This window comes from Protopterus annectens, chromosome 11.part0 (assembly GCF_019279795.1).
Source record: "Protopterus annectens isolate FY-2018-M chromosome 11.part0, PAN1.0, whole genome shotgun sequence".
In the NCBI taxonomy this organism is placed as follows: Eukaryota; Metazoa; Chordata; order Ceratodontiformes; family Protopteridae; genus Protopterus; species Protopterus annectens.
In genome coordinates, this window is record NC_056745.1 from 1,143,556,902 (window position 1) to 1,143,574,470 (window position 17,569).

Sequence of the window (17,569 nt, forward strand, 5' to 3'; positions counted from 1 at the left end):
CAAGGAGGCATACCAGCATGTCCCTATCAGACAAAGCTGCAGAAGACACATGAGATTTCTTGCAGGTTCAGAGCATTATCAATTCTCAGCATTGCCCTTTGGCTTATCTACTGCGCCCAGAGTATTCACGAAATGCCTGGCATCAGTAATTGCACACTGCAGACTTCAGGGGATGCAGATATACCCGTATCTGGACGACTGCCTTATACAAGTGGACAGCCAACAAATTTTGGTAAAACACTTGAATTATGCCATCTATCTTCTTCAGGCCTTGGGTTACACAGTCAACATTCACAAGTCAAGACTGGTACCATCCCAAAGAATAACTTTTCTGGGTGCGGATCTAGACACAACCACCCAAATGGCTTTCCTCACAGAAGAAAAACAAAACCAACTACCGGATTACTTCAAAAACTTGTCAAGACAAACTCAGCTGACTGCAAGGAAAATCCTGCAGGCCCTGGGTTACATGGCTTCTTGCATTCTTCTGATTCCTCAAGCAAGGCTACATATGAGGAAACTCCAATGGTACCTAAGGAGTTTATGGACTCAGCACAGTCACAGCTTGGAAACTTTGATACCACTTATCCCATGCCTTCAAAGGGAATTTCTGTGGTGGGCTCAGGCAAGCCAGTCAAACAGGGGTTTGCCCTTCAGCAAACCAATAGCCAGCCAAACGGACGCTTCAGACCTTGGATGGGGAGCGCACATGGAAGGAAGATGCATCAAAAGAACTACGCATGCACATAAACCAAAAGGAAATGCTAGCAGTGATACATGCAATCGAGGCCTTCAAGTTATTTCTGCATCAAGTCCACCTGCTAATAAGGACAGACAACACTACAGTTATATGGTACATAAACAAGCAAGGAGGCACCCATTCCTACCCTCTTTGCAGACTGGCAATGAATCTATGGGAACTTTCCCTGACTCTCAATATACAGCTACAATCCTAGTTTGTACCAGGAAAGGACAATATACTGGCGGACAGCTTAAGCAGGAACATCATGGATGCACACGAATGGATGCTGCACCCAGACATCTTCCATCAGATAACACAATCATGGGGGAGACCGGACATAGACCTCTTTGCCTCCTCACACAATCATCAGCTGGACAAATTCTGCACAAGGGCATATCACCCACAAGCATGGAAAGTGGACGCTCTCTCTTTCAGCTGGAGGGATCTAACAGTGTATGCATTCCCACCTCTTCCATTAATGTCCAAGGTCTTACTGAAGATCAGGGTGGAGCAGCCAAGAGTGATTCTGATAGCTCTGGACTGGCCAAGACAGCACTGGTACCCATTGCTAAAGAGCATGTCACGGACAAAACCATGGCTTCTGCCACAATGGCCGCTTCTCCTGACACAGCACAATTACAAAACCCTGCATTCCAACCTGAAAACATTACAGCTAGCTGCCACCTTGACTCATCACCAAGATAAGCTATCCAAGAGAGTGAAGGATATCATCATGGAAGCTCGTAGGCCTTCCGCACGAAAGGCATACTCATCAAAATGGAAAAGATTTCACACCTGGAACACCTCAAAGGGCCTAGATACAACAGTTATGAACATGGCGCATATCCTGGAATATTTAGCAGAAATGCTCCACAATGGCCTGTCTTACTCTTCCATTAAAATTCATGCTTCAGCAATTTCAGCAGAGTACAACACTGATCCTCCTGTCTTCTCTCATCCTCTGCTAAGACAGTTTCTAAGAGGAATTAAAAACATCAATCCTCCAAGGAAACCACCACTGCCTACTTGGGACCTTAACTTCATGTTGGAAAAACTAACACTGCCTCCCTTTGAACCAGCAGCATCTGCAGAACTACAGTTCCTTTCTTGGAAGACTGCCTTCCTTCTGGCCATAACCTCAGCAAGAAGAGTATCTGAGTTACAGGCCCTCATGGCAGTACAGCCATTTCTTATTTTTCATCAAGACAGAGTCTCATTGAGAACCAATCCTTCATTTATGCCAGAAGTGGTATCTAGGGTCTCATTAAACCAAGCTATTCACCTGCCTACCTTCTTTCCAAATCCACAAAACAAAGGGGAAAAGCTTCTGCACACCCTGGACATACACAGACAGTTGCGCTACTACTTCGACAGAACAACAATTTACAGAAAAACTGACCAGTTGTTTGTAGCATATGCTGCTGGTACACAAGGAAAAGCAATTTCAAAACAGACAATTCCAAAATGGATAGGGAATTGCATTCGTTTCTGTTATTCCTTTCATGGAAAAACTGTGCCAGCTAACATTAGACCTCATTCGACCAGAGCCACAGCTTTCTTAAGAGGGGTGGCTACCAAGGACATTTTAGAAGCTGCTACATGGAGCTCCGTGCATACATTTTCCAAGCATTACAACTTACCTTTATATTCCAGATCCAGAGCAGGCTTTGCTACAGCAGTCCTGCAGGGCATTTTAGCTACACCATCCTTTACATAGATCCTCCACCCCCAGATTGGCTATGGTATTCTACCCATATGTGATGACTGCAGATGCATCCTTGAAGGACATAGTACAGTTTTGTACCTACCATAAATGTAGATGTCTGATAGGTATGCATCTGCAGTCAGGTTTACCCTCCCTCCTTCCCCTCTGTGGTATTTCTTGGGTACATTCCCCTCTCATAGCTAGCTGGGGTTATCTATTATGGTGTATTTGTTTTTATATATGTATATATTTTTGTACATGTTTGGAATTTATTGCATTTCTCCAAATTTAGCCTTCCTTAGAGGGCACCTGGCATCTGGGGCAAGAAAAACTGAGGAAGATGGCGTCATCTGACGCTTTTATACCCCAGGCGCTCTGACGTCAGGGAAGGGGCGACATCAGCCGACGCCGGACCCAGACTTTGGAATCCAGCCGACCGAAGGGCTGCCTGAGGCAGGACAACCCATATGTGATGACTGCAGATGCATACCTATCGGACATCTACATTTATGGTAGGTACAAAACTGTACTTTATGTAAGGTACTGACATGCACACCTGCTAGGTTGGTGTACATCTTTTGTGTGTCACATCTCAACCTGAAATGTGAGCAATCGCTAGGGAAAGTAAACTGACATTGGCAGAATTGTACCTTGCATGTAAAATAAACGGCATGCCAGAAAACCTTAGTTTGCTTCATCAACCTACAAGCTGCCTATAACCTCCTATTCTACAGAGCCTTTTTTCAGGAATTTTGTACATCATTTCAGATGATTCATTAGCACATACACTATATGTTGAACATCCCTAGCCAAAGCTGAATTTCTGTATAACCCTTGTTTTACAGTTTCATTATACAATGTTATGCAAGACATCCTTGGCTAACATTTACTGTAACATGTTCATGGGACCCACTGTATATCTTAATTTCTTTCTCTTTGTGATACAGTTTCTGAAATGCATTCAGCTGCAACATTTTATTGCAGGCATAAAAGGCAAAAACAAAAATAAAGTAGGCTGACTGTATCTTAAGCTGCAGTGTTGCTCAGTGTAACATGGATGAACACAAAAGCAACATATCAGGTCATAGCAGTGTAATGTAGCAGAGTTGCCTGTATTATGGAAAATACAGAAGTCCCATCTCCAGAACTGAACCAATAAACATGAGAACATAACCATACCAGATTGGTACCCTGTCAGGAAGATGCCACATCACTGCCACCAAACACGTTGTACAGTTAGATGTAAATGGGAACTAACCTGTTTGCATGAGGAATCAGCCTGAAAGTGTTATAACTTTCTCTGTGAATTGCATGCAGAGCAGCCAAGCAGGGGATACTCCATTCAGGTCCACCACTGTTGGCTTTATCTTTTACACTGTGTGCATAGTGCTGTGTGTGATATAGATTGCAAGGCTTCTGACAACAGTATTGGAGATCTGTACCAAGAGTATTTTGATGTTTGCAGCCATTTGTTTGATGGTGTCATTCCATCAGTGTAATCAACATCAGTATGAATCCCACTTTTACCTGTTTTGTACATGGGCTCAGGATGCCAATATAAACAGTGACCATCGCCTAGAGCCAATATTCACACCACTGGGTGGCAAGCCCTACTGCGCTTATGTTTCTATATCACACACACACACACACACACACACACACACACACTGACATATATTCATTGCACATATGCCCAATTTGTAGTGTCCAGTCCATATACTAAATGTCTTTGGAATGTGAGAGGAAACCAGAGCACCCAGACAAAACCCACTTGAACACGTAGGACATGCAGACTCCATGCAGAAGGCACCACATCAAAGAATTGAACCAAAGAACCTTTTTTTGTGAGGCAGCAGTGCTACCCACATCATGTAATGCGATTGTTAAATGTTTGGATTGTTTCTTAAAGAAGAAACTTTACCGGATTTATTTCTTCTTTGGTTGACAGTTTCCACTACTTCTCTCGCTTCCACATGGCGGTAAGAGGAGAATGGGGAGATCTGTGTCAGATAATGGCCTGTTGCTGTTTTGTAACATCACAAACGATTCCAAAACAAGTGACCATCCTCTCAGTAGCAGTTAAGTCATGATCAAGTGTCATTAGGTCTGTGAACGTATATGCTGATGCCACTAGAAGTGTTTGTGAAACATGGAACACAGGCCCTTTTGGCTATTATAGCAATTTGGTCCTCTTTCTTTGTTGGTTCACGTCTTCCTGTGTTTTTGTGTCTTAATTGTCCATGTGATAGACTGTCCTTTCTAGTGATCATCAGCATACACACTGAATTTGTCTTGCATTGAAAGGGGGTCCTGCTGGGTACATTTTGGTAGTTGTGTAATTTTATAAAGGTCTTTCAAAGAACTAATACAGTTTGTGCACTTTTCTTCTTATGTAATGATGTTTAATTTTCATTTTATTTATTTATTTAACATTTGTTTACCGGGAAAGTCCGACTTGGAACGAAGCCAATTTTCCATGGAGGGCCGGTGGAGAAAAGCTCCAGATACATGTCTTTATAATGAGGGAGGAAACCTGAGCACCCGGAGGAAACCCACACAAATACAGGGAGGGCATGCAGACTCCGCACAGAAGGCACCCCAGCCGAGAATCGAACCAGAGCACCTCTTGCTGTGAGGCAACAATGCTACCGCTGCACCACTTTGTCGTCCAATTTTGGTTTGTAGTATCTCCTCAAGGACCATAATGACAGTGTCCATGTAATGATGTTAATGTTGACTATGGACATGTTATAATCTGAAGTTGGCAAATTCTGTGGAGAAAAGTTTTGACACACAACTGTAAATTACTCTAGTAAATCTTTCAGATGGTTCATCAATGAGAACTAATGCAGACAACCTTAACTTTCCATTGACACTGTATGCAGTGCACCGCTTTGTCTGCCATTTCTGTACTCAGATTGCCATTTGTTTGTGGCATATAACTAGGGTAATACCTTGTCATAAATTGTGCTGATTCCTAGGCCATGTCCAAACAAAAGTGCGCAAAAGAGTATATGGGGTTGCTTATGATATTTTTGAATCCCCCTACCTGTTGTTGTGTCTTTCGGCTTTTCCCAGTTAGGGGTTGCCACAGTGGAACTCCGGTCCACTAATGATTGGAAGTAGATATTTACATGCCAAGTTGCCGGCCCTGAAGCACAACCTTCAATGAAGGTACGCCCATTCACACATGTCTCCACACAGAAGACGCTCTAGCTGAGAATCGAACAGGACAACTTCTTAGTAATTTCTTGAAATGATCATTTATTTACACTGAACTAATGTAACAAAAAAGCATGATAGCATTTGCGCCTGTTTGAGCTTAAACCTCATAGAATAAGGATTTACTTCCATGGTGGTTCTGCAGCTGTAGTCCGTAAATATGAATGAATAGGAAAAGTTGTAGCTAAGACTGCATTTATATGCTTTTTGATAAAAATAATTGAAACAAACAAACACATGTGACTAATGAGTGATGTGACACAGTATGTCAGCAGTGAGACTACCAGTTGTGGGTAACAATGATAGCTCATTTTGTCATACAGAAGAAAAAACAACAATAAAAACTGAGTTGTTTTAAAATACAGGATGCATGCAGATTGCAAGTCACCATGGTCATGAAGTGGAGATACAGATTCTTAGGGCTTGGGTACTGTCATTCTAGTTACACTTGGTTTGAGATTGGACTGGTATGCAGCTCACAAGTGAACAGTAACAACTGGGTTCCTTTCAGTAAGAGAGGATACCTAGTGTAAGGCAGCAATGTACTCCTCATTTATAAACTGGGTTCTTTGATGACATATAAAAATAAGGTTCTTGCTTGGTTCTAAAATTCCCAGACCATATAATTCAGGAATTAAGACTATCTAGCATAAACTTTTAGGAAGATGAGAAACTGTAATAATAAGTACAACAGAGCAGGATCCAGCACTAGGCGACATAGGCATTCACCTAGGGCCCAGTGGTTATGGGGGACCACTCTGGCCAGGAGACTTCAGTATAAGAAAAATACTTTGTAACACTGCTGTGTTGGTGTCTCCTCCTTTAAGGAGGACCATGCATGCATCACTCGCACACATGTCAATGCGGATATAAACTCATTCTGCACTTGCGCACGGAATTTAAACATGCCATTCCATTTACAGAGAAGGTAAGTGCGTGTGTGTGTGTGTGTGTGTGTGTGTGTGTGTGTGTGTGTGTGTGTGTGTGTGTGTGTGTGTGTGTAATTTAAACTAGCAGTTCCTATGATTCTGTAAGAGTGAGAAAGTGTGTTTGTGCTTTATGTATGTGGGCATCCAATTTAAACTAGCCATTCTGTTTGTATGAGAGATAGTGTGTGTTTATTGCTGTATGAGAGAGAAGGTGTGTTTGTGTGTGTGTGTGTGTGTGTATTGCTATGTGAGAGAGTAGGTGTGTGAGAGAGTAGGTGTGTTGCTGTGTGAAAGCAGAGAGAAGGTAGGTGTGTGTATATGTGAAAGCAGAGAGAAGGTAGGTGTGTGTGTGTGTGTGTGTGTGTGTGTGTGTGAGAGAGAGAGAGTAGAGAAAAGGTAGGTGTGTGTGAGAGAGAGAGCAGAGAGAAAGTAGGGAGGTGTGCGTGTGTGTGTACGTGTGTTTGTGTGTACGTGTGTTTGTGTGTACGTGTGTTTGTGTGTACGTGTGTGTGTGTGTGTATGTGTGTTTAACATACCTATGAACTGTCCAGATTTAGCCTCATAATGTTGATTTGTTTCTCATTAAATTTGTGGTTTTCTGGCAAATCACACAGGATTGAAGTAATTACATAAGGACATATATATGAGTTTCAGATGTCACATCCTTTAGAAAAATGCATGCGAACACAAATCCTGTTATTATTGCAGCTTTCTAAGTTAAAAAGAGCATTATTTAAAACCTATCCCTATTCTTGGGCCTTTGTATCCCCATTGTTTTAGTCTTTGTCCAGATTTGTTGCACTAAGAAGTTGAAAGGTATGCATGCCGCTCAACTGTCCAGATTTTTGCAGAATATCTAGATGTTTGCCTCATATTTTTTGGCCTATACCTCATAAAATGTGTGCTTTTCTGGCAAATCACTGAGAAATGAAATAACTAAATAATGTCATACGTTTGAGTTTCAGACTTCAGTTCCTTCAGAAAGTGCATGCTAAGACAAAAGCTGTTATTCTAGTAACCTTCTAAGTGTATAAGAACAATACTTATAATCTGTCCCTATTTTGGGTCCTTTGTCCCCCCCTTTATTTTAGGCTTTGTCCAGATTTCTTGTGCTAACAAGTTGGGGAGGTATGGCATTATGGTATGTAATGCCCCAGTTAGAGGTGGGTACTTTAGTCTGTTAACTTGATCAGGCTTGACGCTGTAACTTGGTTACAGCAGTCAGAGCCTGAATCCTCTACTTCATCTACCAGACTGTTGATGGAATTGTGAGCTTCTTTGGAAACAAGAACCTGAATCCTCTACACCAACTGCCAGACTGCTGAAGGAATTGTGAGCTTCAGTGGAGACAAGAGCCTGAATTCTCTGCACCAGCTTCCAGGTTGCTGATGGAATTGTGAGTTTGAGTTTTAGTACATGTTCAGGGAATTATGAGTTTCAGTGCACTTTCAAGGGATTATGAGTTTCCGTGCATTTTCATGGAATTGTGAGTTTCAAACTGTGACATCCCTTCTTTGTGCCAGTGATTAAGGAGTTTCAGTCCTCACCACAGACACCAGTGAGGGACATTCACATGGAACAAAAATAGATACACACAGTACTTCCAGATGATGCTCTCTGCACCAAGCACAGTTTTCCCTTAAGAGCACACATGGAACACACTCAGCCCTGGGACTGTCTTTCTCCTTCTCTCCAGGCCCCAAATAAGACTCCCCACTGGCACAGCTATAGAGTTATGTCCTTAGCTGGGTGCTCCAAGCCAAGTCCTCCAACACCCTCTCTGTGAAATCAGTTCTCTGTGTCCCTGTTCCAAGTAGCTGACACACACACACACTCTTTGAGATTTGATTTTCACACACACACACATACCTGGCAAAGGCTGACACTGATTTACCAGCTATGCCCAAACTATAAGGTAGTTCCACTGCCACCAGAACACTACCAAAACTAGCTATTCTAAGACTGTTGCCCGGGTACCCAATTATACTGAGTAAAATTGATACTCTTAAAAATGGTAGTGTTTGACCAGTATTTCTCTCTGGAAACCTACCCTGTTGAAAATCTCTAGCAAAGCATTTGCCACCTTCTCTACCTCACTGGAGGACACAGCCACTGCCTTAGGGTATCTAATAGCATAATCTACTACCACTGGGATATATTTCTTCCCTGTGGAACATGGGGTACTTAGAGGCCCCACAGTATCCATAGCTACCCTCTGAAATGGCTCCTCAATCACAGGCATAGGCTTCAAAGGAGCTTTGACCTTGTCACCTGCCTTGCCTACCTTTTGGCACTCCTCACAGGTCCTGCAGTACCCTGCTAGATCCCTTGCAATCCCAGGCCAATAAAAGTTATGCATAATATGTCTCTTGGTATGCGTTATGCCCATATGACTTGCAAAAGGAAATGTCATGAGCTATGGCTAGAAGTGCCAAACAGTAGGCTCTGGGCACTACAACCTGCTGTATTACTTCACCCTCTAGCCCTCCCTCAGGAGTCACTCTCTGTACAGTAAACATTTCTTCCTGTATACAGACTTCCCTCTTCTTTGAAAATCAGGTGCCTCCCTAGCTACCTCCCTCAAGCCTCATAATGTAGGGTCCAAGAGCTGAGCCTTGTTCAACTCTGTCTTTGTGACCCTTCCCAGCTCCTCTTCCACAGGAAGTATGGTATTCTCTGACAGCAGTGCCTTACTGTCAGCCTGGGTACTGCCACTCACCTTTGCCCTTGCAGTCACTCCGTACCTACCAGTAGCTGTGGCTTACCTTCAGGCTCACTGCTACAGGGTAGCTCCCTCCGTGAAATAGCCACCTCACCAGCCCTAGCTTCAGGTCTGGGGTCTGTTTGAGTCTCACCAAGGCTACCAGCCCCACATGCCTGTCTCCAAGTCTGACTGCATATAACTGCATGCACAGAAGGTACTACATTGTCAGAATCTTTCCCTATCAAGACATTTTCAGGGATATCCTGAAATCACCTACTTGCTTACTTCCTTCCTTTTACACCCTAACATTCAAGATGAACCCTGGCCAAAAGCATTTGGAATGGTGTGTTTCCTTAAGCTCTGACTGGAGTGGACAGCCCAAGCAAGTACTACTACTCCTTAACCACAGCAGGCTTCACAGTGGTTATGTCAGAGGCTGTGTTTCTCCTGTTTTCCATCCATTAAGGCAGGATGTAAACTCTGGTGATAGGCTGGTACCCCTGTTGTCTCCAGACAACTTACCACTGGCATACTGTTATTCCCACTTGCTGTCTCCCCCACCTTTTGTTTTCCCCTTGCTTCGGTGGATATTTGTATGTTGTATGGCCCCTCTAGTTACATTTAAAACATGTAAACCTTACTCCTGGCCTTGTACCTGAACTGGTGGCTTCCCCTTTTACTGTTGGACTGTGTTGGGGTGGTTTAGGCTGCCTACCATGCATATCCATGTGCACCACTGGGTATCCCCTTCTTTTGCAGTGATGCCCTGCTTTCTAAGTAGAGATCCCCTTTTCTCCCCAGCTCATCTGCAGAATTACACTCCCAGTCTGCCAACCAGATTCTCATGTCCTCAGGCAAAGTGCTAAGGGCTTGTTCCCTCCCCAAAAGGTTTGCCAGCCTTTCAAAAGTGGTAACCTGACACCCAGTCACCCATGTATGAAAATAAGTGCTTAACTCACCAATATAATCACATAACACTTTCATTTGCCTTGCATATATGCTCAAGAAGCTTTGTTCCTGTAAGCTTCAAAATGTTAACTTAAAACATTACAAGCTTCAGATGTTAACTTAAAATGTTCATTAAACATTGTTTTACTTTATCATAGTGTAAACAATCAATATCAGACCATTTAGAAACAGCAGTTATAGCTTTACCATGGAGTAAGGGGGTCAGAAACTATACCCAGAGCCCTTGGTCAACATTATACTGTTTACATACTTTTTCAAATATATCAATAAAGCTGTCAAAATTATCACCCTCAGTAAACTGTGGAAGAAATTTACTGACCTTTATTGCTTCTGGGGATTGGTTATTCCCTTCCCCATTACCTCCATGACTCTGAAGAAGAGTGAGCATCTCCCTCTCATGTCGGCACTGTTTCTCATTTTCTTCAGACTCTAAATGCTGCAGTCTCTCTGATTCAAACTCCAAATGTTTGGCCTCCAGTTAATGCGTCTTCTACTCTAGATGGGTTTTTAAATCCTCTAAGGAAAATGTGAACTATCCTGTTTCTGAGGGCTGCAAATCTCCCATCACCAGACTGGTTGTGTTCATGGTTGCTGCTCAGTGCTACAGCTGTGACTAAGGCTGAAATAATTTCCTCTTTAGTCAAGTTGGCATGCACCAGTCCTTTGGCTTCACATACCTTGGCCAACTGGTTCTTTACCAGCTTGCCATAATCCTCTGTTGATATCTGTACCTGCTTTTCCTGACTAAAATTAACAAAAAATAAATAAAACTATTGTGAAAATGAAACTCTGTATGTTTACCATGTGGCTGCTGAGAGTACGCACACCTTCATTGACAACTGCTTACAGGCTACAGACTTTCAATTAATATCCCACCACTGCTTACCGATATGTGATGTCCCTTCTCTGGGCCTGTGATCAAGGTGTCTCACCCCTCACCACAGAGGCTGGTGAGGCACGTTCATTTGGGACAAAAATAAGATACACATAGTATTTCCAGATTTAGCTCTCTGCACCAAGCACAGTTTCCCTAAAGAGCAAACAGGGAACACACTCAGCCCTGGGATTGGGGGTCTGTCTCTCTCCAGGCCCCAGATAAGACTCTGCACTGACACAGCTGTAGAGTTAAGTCCTTAGCCGGGTGTTCCAAGCCAAGTCCTCCACCTCCCTTTCTGTGAAATCAATGCTCTGTTGTCCCTGTTCCAAGTAGATAACACACACACTCTTAGATTTGATTTTCACACACACACACACACACACACACACACACACACACACACACATACATGCCAGTTTTCCAGCTGTACCCAGACTATCAGGTAGTTCCATCTCCATCAGAACACCCACAAAGCTTGCTACTCTAAGGATCTTGCCAGGGTACCCAATTATACTGAAAACTATACTAAAATTAATGCTAATACAAATGGTTGTGTTTGACCAATGCAGCAAGACTTTCAAGAGCAGCCACAGTGTCGGCAAATAAATATAAGTACTCTCAAAAGTTAAAATATTCTCTAAAAGACCAGCCACAATGAAAAGTTTAAATATATTTAATAATAAAACAACATGAACATACTAAATATCTATTTACAATAAAAAACAGAGTTTCAGTCACAGGAACTATTAAAAATAACACAGATGGATAGATTCACACAGATACAGAAAAAAAGTACTTAACTAATCTCACTGTATTTTCCTGACTGGTTAAAGAATTACTATTCCCTGGTTACTTACCAAAGCAAGGCAAGATGAAGTAGGTGAGTGGTCTTCCTTCTTGTTCAGGTTTCAAAAACATACTTCCCCAAGACTTTTCTCATCTGGTATTAAAGCATCATTTCAGTGCTGGATTACAGAATGACATCACATACATCTGGTCATCTGACTCCCACACTACCCCCTTTGCTAGAAACTGAACCAGAATCTAGCACCTGTGTGTCATAATACACACACATTTTGCTAAGATGTGTTACAGTATCTGGAAGATGTAAAACAATTTTAACACTTTCATTCTTCCTACAGAACTACTAAGTCAGACGTTTCACGGACATTTCATCTCTGGTTGCAGTCAGAACTGTAAGGTACAATCTTTATGGCCTAAACCTGGTAATTTAGTTTCAGACAATTTTTCAATTCAGCTAGACTGAGATTAACCTCTTCTGTTCCAGTATCCTCTGTTGCAATATATTCATTTCAACAGTTATAGTATAGTCTGAAATAAAGGTATATTTCTTTTCTATCCAGCAGGACCCACTGCTGGTACATTTTTAACACAAGCAACTTTACAAATACTTTTTCAACGCAAACACCTATACAAATCAGTTTGATATACAAATAGCATATACTTCTTTTTAAAACTCCAGCTGGCTATGCTGGCATATGTTACACATCGACTACCCTACTTCTCCTGGCATAGCTGGCAATACCTCACATCATCACACAAGTGAAGAGAAGTTTGCTATTGCTCATGCTAAATATGTTTTCAGTATGCAACTAACAGTTTTGTTTAGCAAATGGCAGTCACTGTTTGTTCTGTAGAATTTGAAAGCAGTGTTAGTAACATGATTGCCTTTGGTTCAGAAGTATGTGGAGTCTACTCCCACACCATGTATATGGAGTGCTAATATTGCACTGCCCTTTTGATTGCAGATTATTTGGTGCATTTTAAGGGGTACTGGGGTTCTTCACTCCTGAGTGTGTCCTCCTTTGTATGAGATGCCTAGTAACTAAGAACTTGTCAGTTTGTCATTCATTCCCTATTGCAAAATTACCTGCTTACCTTTTTTTTTTAATGTAACATAAGCAGTTAATTCTTCAAGGGCATTGGGTACTGAATTTGTAGATGAAACACTGAAATGTAAAGTTGTTTGCCAGTAGCAGCCTCTTCATTCATTACAGATCTGTCTCTGTAATGTGGAATTATTCGGATGACTTTTACTTCTGCAGAGATTGTGCTCATTGACCGATACTGGTAGAGTGTATTGACAAGTTTGAGTGGCCTTTTATGATTGAAATGGGCAGTTTTGTCATTATTGGGTCATACATTTTATTTCATTGCTTACTGGAAAAATGTTCAGAACTACAAATTTAAAATGTACTCTTAACAAGTGGTGCTTTATCATACAAGGAATATGATTTATACAATCAAGAAGGTGAATCAAAGAATACATACATTGTATGCATGGCCCTAAAAATGTATGCAGGGAGCCTATGGTTTGAAAACAGCCCAAAGGTAAACTTAGTTCTCCACTGGCCTGATGCATTTTATTTGAATGTGAGTTTTAATGCCATTTCAATGAAGGTGAGTTTTAATGACAGAGATGTTTACTGCTCATGCTAAGTCTCTTTTCATTCTGAGACTGTATTGTTTGTTTAGCAAATGGCTATCAGTGTTTGTGCCATTTTATTTCAATATTTGTAATCATTGTAGAAGTAAATAAGAAAACGCTTATAGGTTTGAACAGTGTCTATGGTAACTGGGGAGAAACAGCCAAGTAATGGAATACTGGACTGGTTGGGGAAAAGCTGCTGTGGGGGAGGGGGTGTTAGGGGGTTGCTGCAGGAGAGGCTACTCTGAGGGGGCCCCAATCTATTACCCTGCCTAGGACCCCATTTGACCATGATGTGGCTATGAAGTACAAAATTGTAATTGTTTTTATTTATCTATTTTCCTTCTTGTTTTAGTAGAATTTAATTAGGCTTTGTAACTAACCTGCTCAACAGGATAACAGCTGGACTTAGTCTAGGTTATTCACTGCTTTTTCCAAATACCTTAGTTTTAATAGACTGATTTTGATGTCCTCAGTTCACTCATATACTTTGTCAGCTTTGGCTTGTTAGTTTATGAGATTGCTTGTACCACCATATGTTGTTTTTTTATTAACATTTGTTTGTTTTAAGGTGCAGATGCCAGTATGCCTTCACTGAACACTAACGGTTACCTACAGTCACTGCCATATTCATCCATTTTGGATTACAGCTCAGGGAAAATGTTTGAAGTTTGCATCAACCAACTTTATTTAGTGAAATTCCTCCAGACCAGTACACTGGACTGCCACTGGCTGGCAGCATTGCACTGTGCTCTTATATACTTCAAGGACCAAACAGAAACTGAAGCACAGGTGAGAAACTGAATGTTTACTGGGTTTTCTGCCTGGTGAGTTTCAGAATGAATAATCCATTTTTTGTGTCTTCTTCTGATATGCATTTCTGCAGTACTGAGGTACTATTAGGCACTGTATTTTAATTATTTCTTCTATGTGAAGCTGGACCTCTTGCCGACACGACAAAAGCCAGAGGCAATATAATAAATATGCAGAACAGAAAACATCTGCTGGCGATACCCATTAACAAAAATGTAGGTTTTAATTAGCTATATAACAAAAGTATAAGGTCATTGGAAGCTTAATGGCAATATACTACGCAGTCACTCAAATCATAACTACATGGTACATGTAGTATGGATTAAGCAGTAGTTTATGATCAAGATTCATGTTGAGGCACTGTTTAGTCAACTCTGGGGAGGGTGTAATGGGGCATGAGATGTAGCCAGTTGATGCACTGCCTCCAAAGGTTGATTACATAACCCCTGGGAATGTTTTATTGCTGTTATTACAGTTTGGCTTTTATTATATTTTGTTTCCTAAAACTTTGCTTTTAGATATGTGTATAAAATATTCTCTACACTAGAATTCTTTCTGATGGAGATTGTCAGAAAATGCCTGGGTGATTGTAATGAAAGATCTGATATGGTCAATTTTAATTCTATCAACTGTTGGGTTCATATCCGAACCTCGAATCCGACTTGGCCATAACTGAAGCTTGTGGTAACCAGAAAAGCTTGCGAGCTTCTCCCTTACCCATAATGCACAAACCTGTAACATACCTCAGATTTTGTTTGCTGCTTTTCGCGAAAAGACTTGATCAGCCTTAGCTTTCGAGTTTCATTAAGATAACTGTAGTTTTTTCTCTTTAATCTGTCTTGATATATATATTTTCCCTTACCCTCTTATTTACCATTCTTATTTACCATTGTTGGTAGTTTGTTTTTCTCCTTTTCCATCTGTTGTACACACTAATGTAGTTCTAATACCATTGTTGGTATTCTTTCTTTCTGTTTTTCTCCCAGTACTATAAATATATATATATATATATATATATATATATGTATATATATATATATATATATATATACAAAAACAGCAGGTGGACCCAGAAACGACAGCAAGGCTTGTAGATAAACCCGTCTTTAATTCACAGACAAATGAGGACATAAGCGTTTTCGTAGTATCACTACTTCATCAGATGTAAATCACAGTAGCAAAACCCCTCCTTAAATACCATTAAAATAAGTCACATGTATCAAGTCATTTACAAATTAAAGGAACAAACACTATAGAAACATTAAAACAGCAACTCTCACAAAAACGTACATAAAAGAATGTTTAAAAAAGCATTACTTCATAACACAATTAATACATCAATACCTAAAATAATTCATTTTCTCTTCAGGGCTCTAGCCTTGAGTTTAGGTCTCAGTGGAACTCTGTCATTCAGGCCATGCCCAAAATCCCCTCTAATCCTTATTATCCATTTCAACTCCAATTCTGTTTGATTTCTAATGTCTCCCTTTCTATTACTTTCCATAACTTGTCCAATTACTAAAAATTTTAAATAATGTGTTGTATCTGTCTCAGAGACATGCTTAGAAAGAGCACTCACTGTATCATTCTTACGTATATGGTAATAATGTCCCCTAATTCTGTCTTTTAACGCTCTATCCATCTTACCAATATAGAATTTTTTTACATATGATACAGTGTGCCAGATAAACAACATGGATAGTATTACATGAGGCTTGAATACTAAACCAACCTATAGATTTTACCTTGATCGTGGTGGCTAAACACCCCACTACTATATATATATATTTACAAGCTTGACAGGGTCCACATGCTAGGGTACACCCTTCACATACAGTAGGCTGTTTCTGTTTGGGGTAGCATAACCGTCTCTTAAGTGAACACATATTCTTGTAAACAAATGATGGTCTTACATCAACTATATCAGTGATGTCTCTATCTGTTGCCAGAACTCCCCAATGTTTCTCTATTACGGAGGTCATCGATTCTGTTACAGCTTATGAATGCAGACTGTGTCGCATTAAGCAGAAGAAATTATGTAGAGACAGAGCAGACTTTGCACATGGCCGCGAACTGTGCAAGATGATATAAGTACTGTCTCTGTTACTCGAAATCCACCTGCACCAATGAGCAGCAATGCTGCTCCTCCTGCGAGTGAGGTTTGTGATTCAGGCAGTGAAGTGTCGCCGCAGCCAGCAAATATTGAATCAGCAGACATGCTCTTAGAGCAACAATGTTTCTGTAAGCAAGTGACTGACACCCACTTGTGACACAAATGGTTTTGCCATTCATAATAAAAGAGTTAGAGATTGTCACTAATTTTTTTAGCAGTGCACAGCTTTTCTATTGTCCCTGCTCCCAATGCCACTTACACAATGAATAGGAGGCATACTATCCAGGTTATAGCACAGGTGCACCAGCCTAATGTTTTACTGTGATTTACATCTGATGAAGTAGTGATACTATGAAAGCGCTTATGTCCTTATTTGTCTGTGAATTAAAGACAGGTTTATCTACAATCGTTGCTGTCGTTTCTGGGTCCACCTGTTGTTTTTTGTATATTTTGAACATTTTTCTGGAAGGACATATATATGTTTACTATGGTACGGTCAAAGTGAGTTCAGTCAAACCCACTTCCATCGAAGTCCGGAGGCCGAGCAGCGACAATGTCAAACCCAACATTGTTGAAGTACGAATCTCGCCCCTATCTCAATCCATGTTAAAGCCCGTTTAGAAGTCGAAGGTAAGTTGTATTTCGACAATGTCGGAATTCAACATTCTCATTTTCGTGTACGTGGGTCGATGATCTCATCATTCAATGGGGTCCGGTTCGACCATACCATATATATATATATATATATATATATATATATATATATATATATATAAAGTTTTTTTCATGTGTGTAAATGTTTTTTCTGTCTTACTGTTTTCTTCCTATAGTTGCCGGCATGTCTGAGAAAGGACCTTCCGGCTTTAAAAAGTGAAATGTGGGCACAAATTGCCTCTTTCAGACACTCACACTCTTTGTGTCTGTTGCTTAGGCTTGCAACATCTTCAGGAGGATTATTCCATTTGCAATAATTTTAATCCTAGGGCTCTTGTGGATAGGAAAAAGTAAGTTTATCCGTAAATGTTTGTGCCCATCTTCCTTTGGTG

The 17,569-nt window shown here is 40.9% G+C and overlaps 1 protein-coding gene across 1 annotated transcript in view; it reads left to right on the forward strand.

Annotated features, from left to right (window-relative positions):
• The window catches only part of LOC122815037 (gamma-secretase activating protein), a 1,452,063-nt gene that overhangs the window by 333,522 nt on the left and 1,100,972 nt on the right, over window positions 1–17,569 (forward strand). The window contains exon 7 of the mRNA XM_044087286.1: window positions 14,169–14,389. Within this exon, the coding sequence (XP_043943221.1) occupies window positions 14,169–14,389 (221 nt within the window). The remainder of the gene's footprint in view (window positions 1–14,168; window positions 14,390–17,569) is intronic.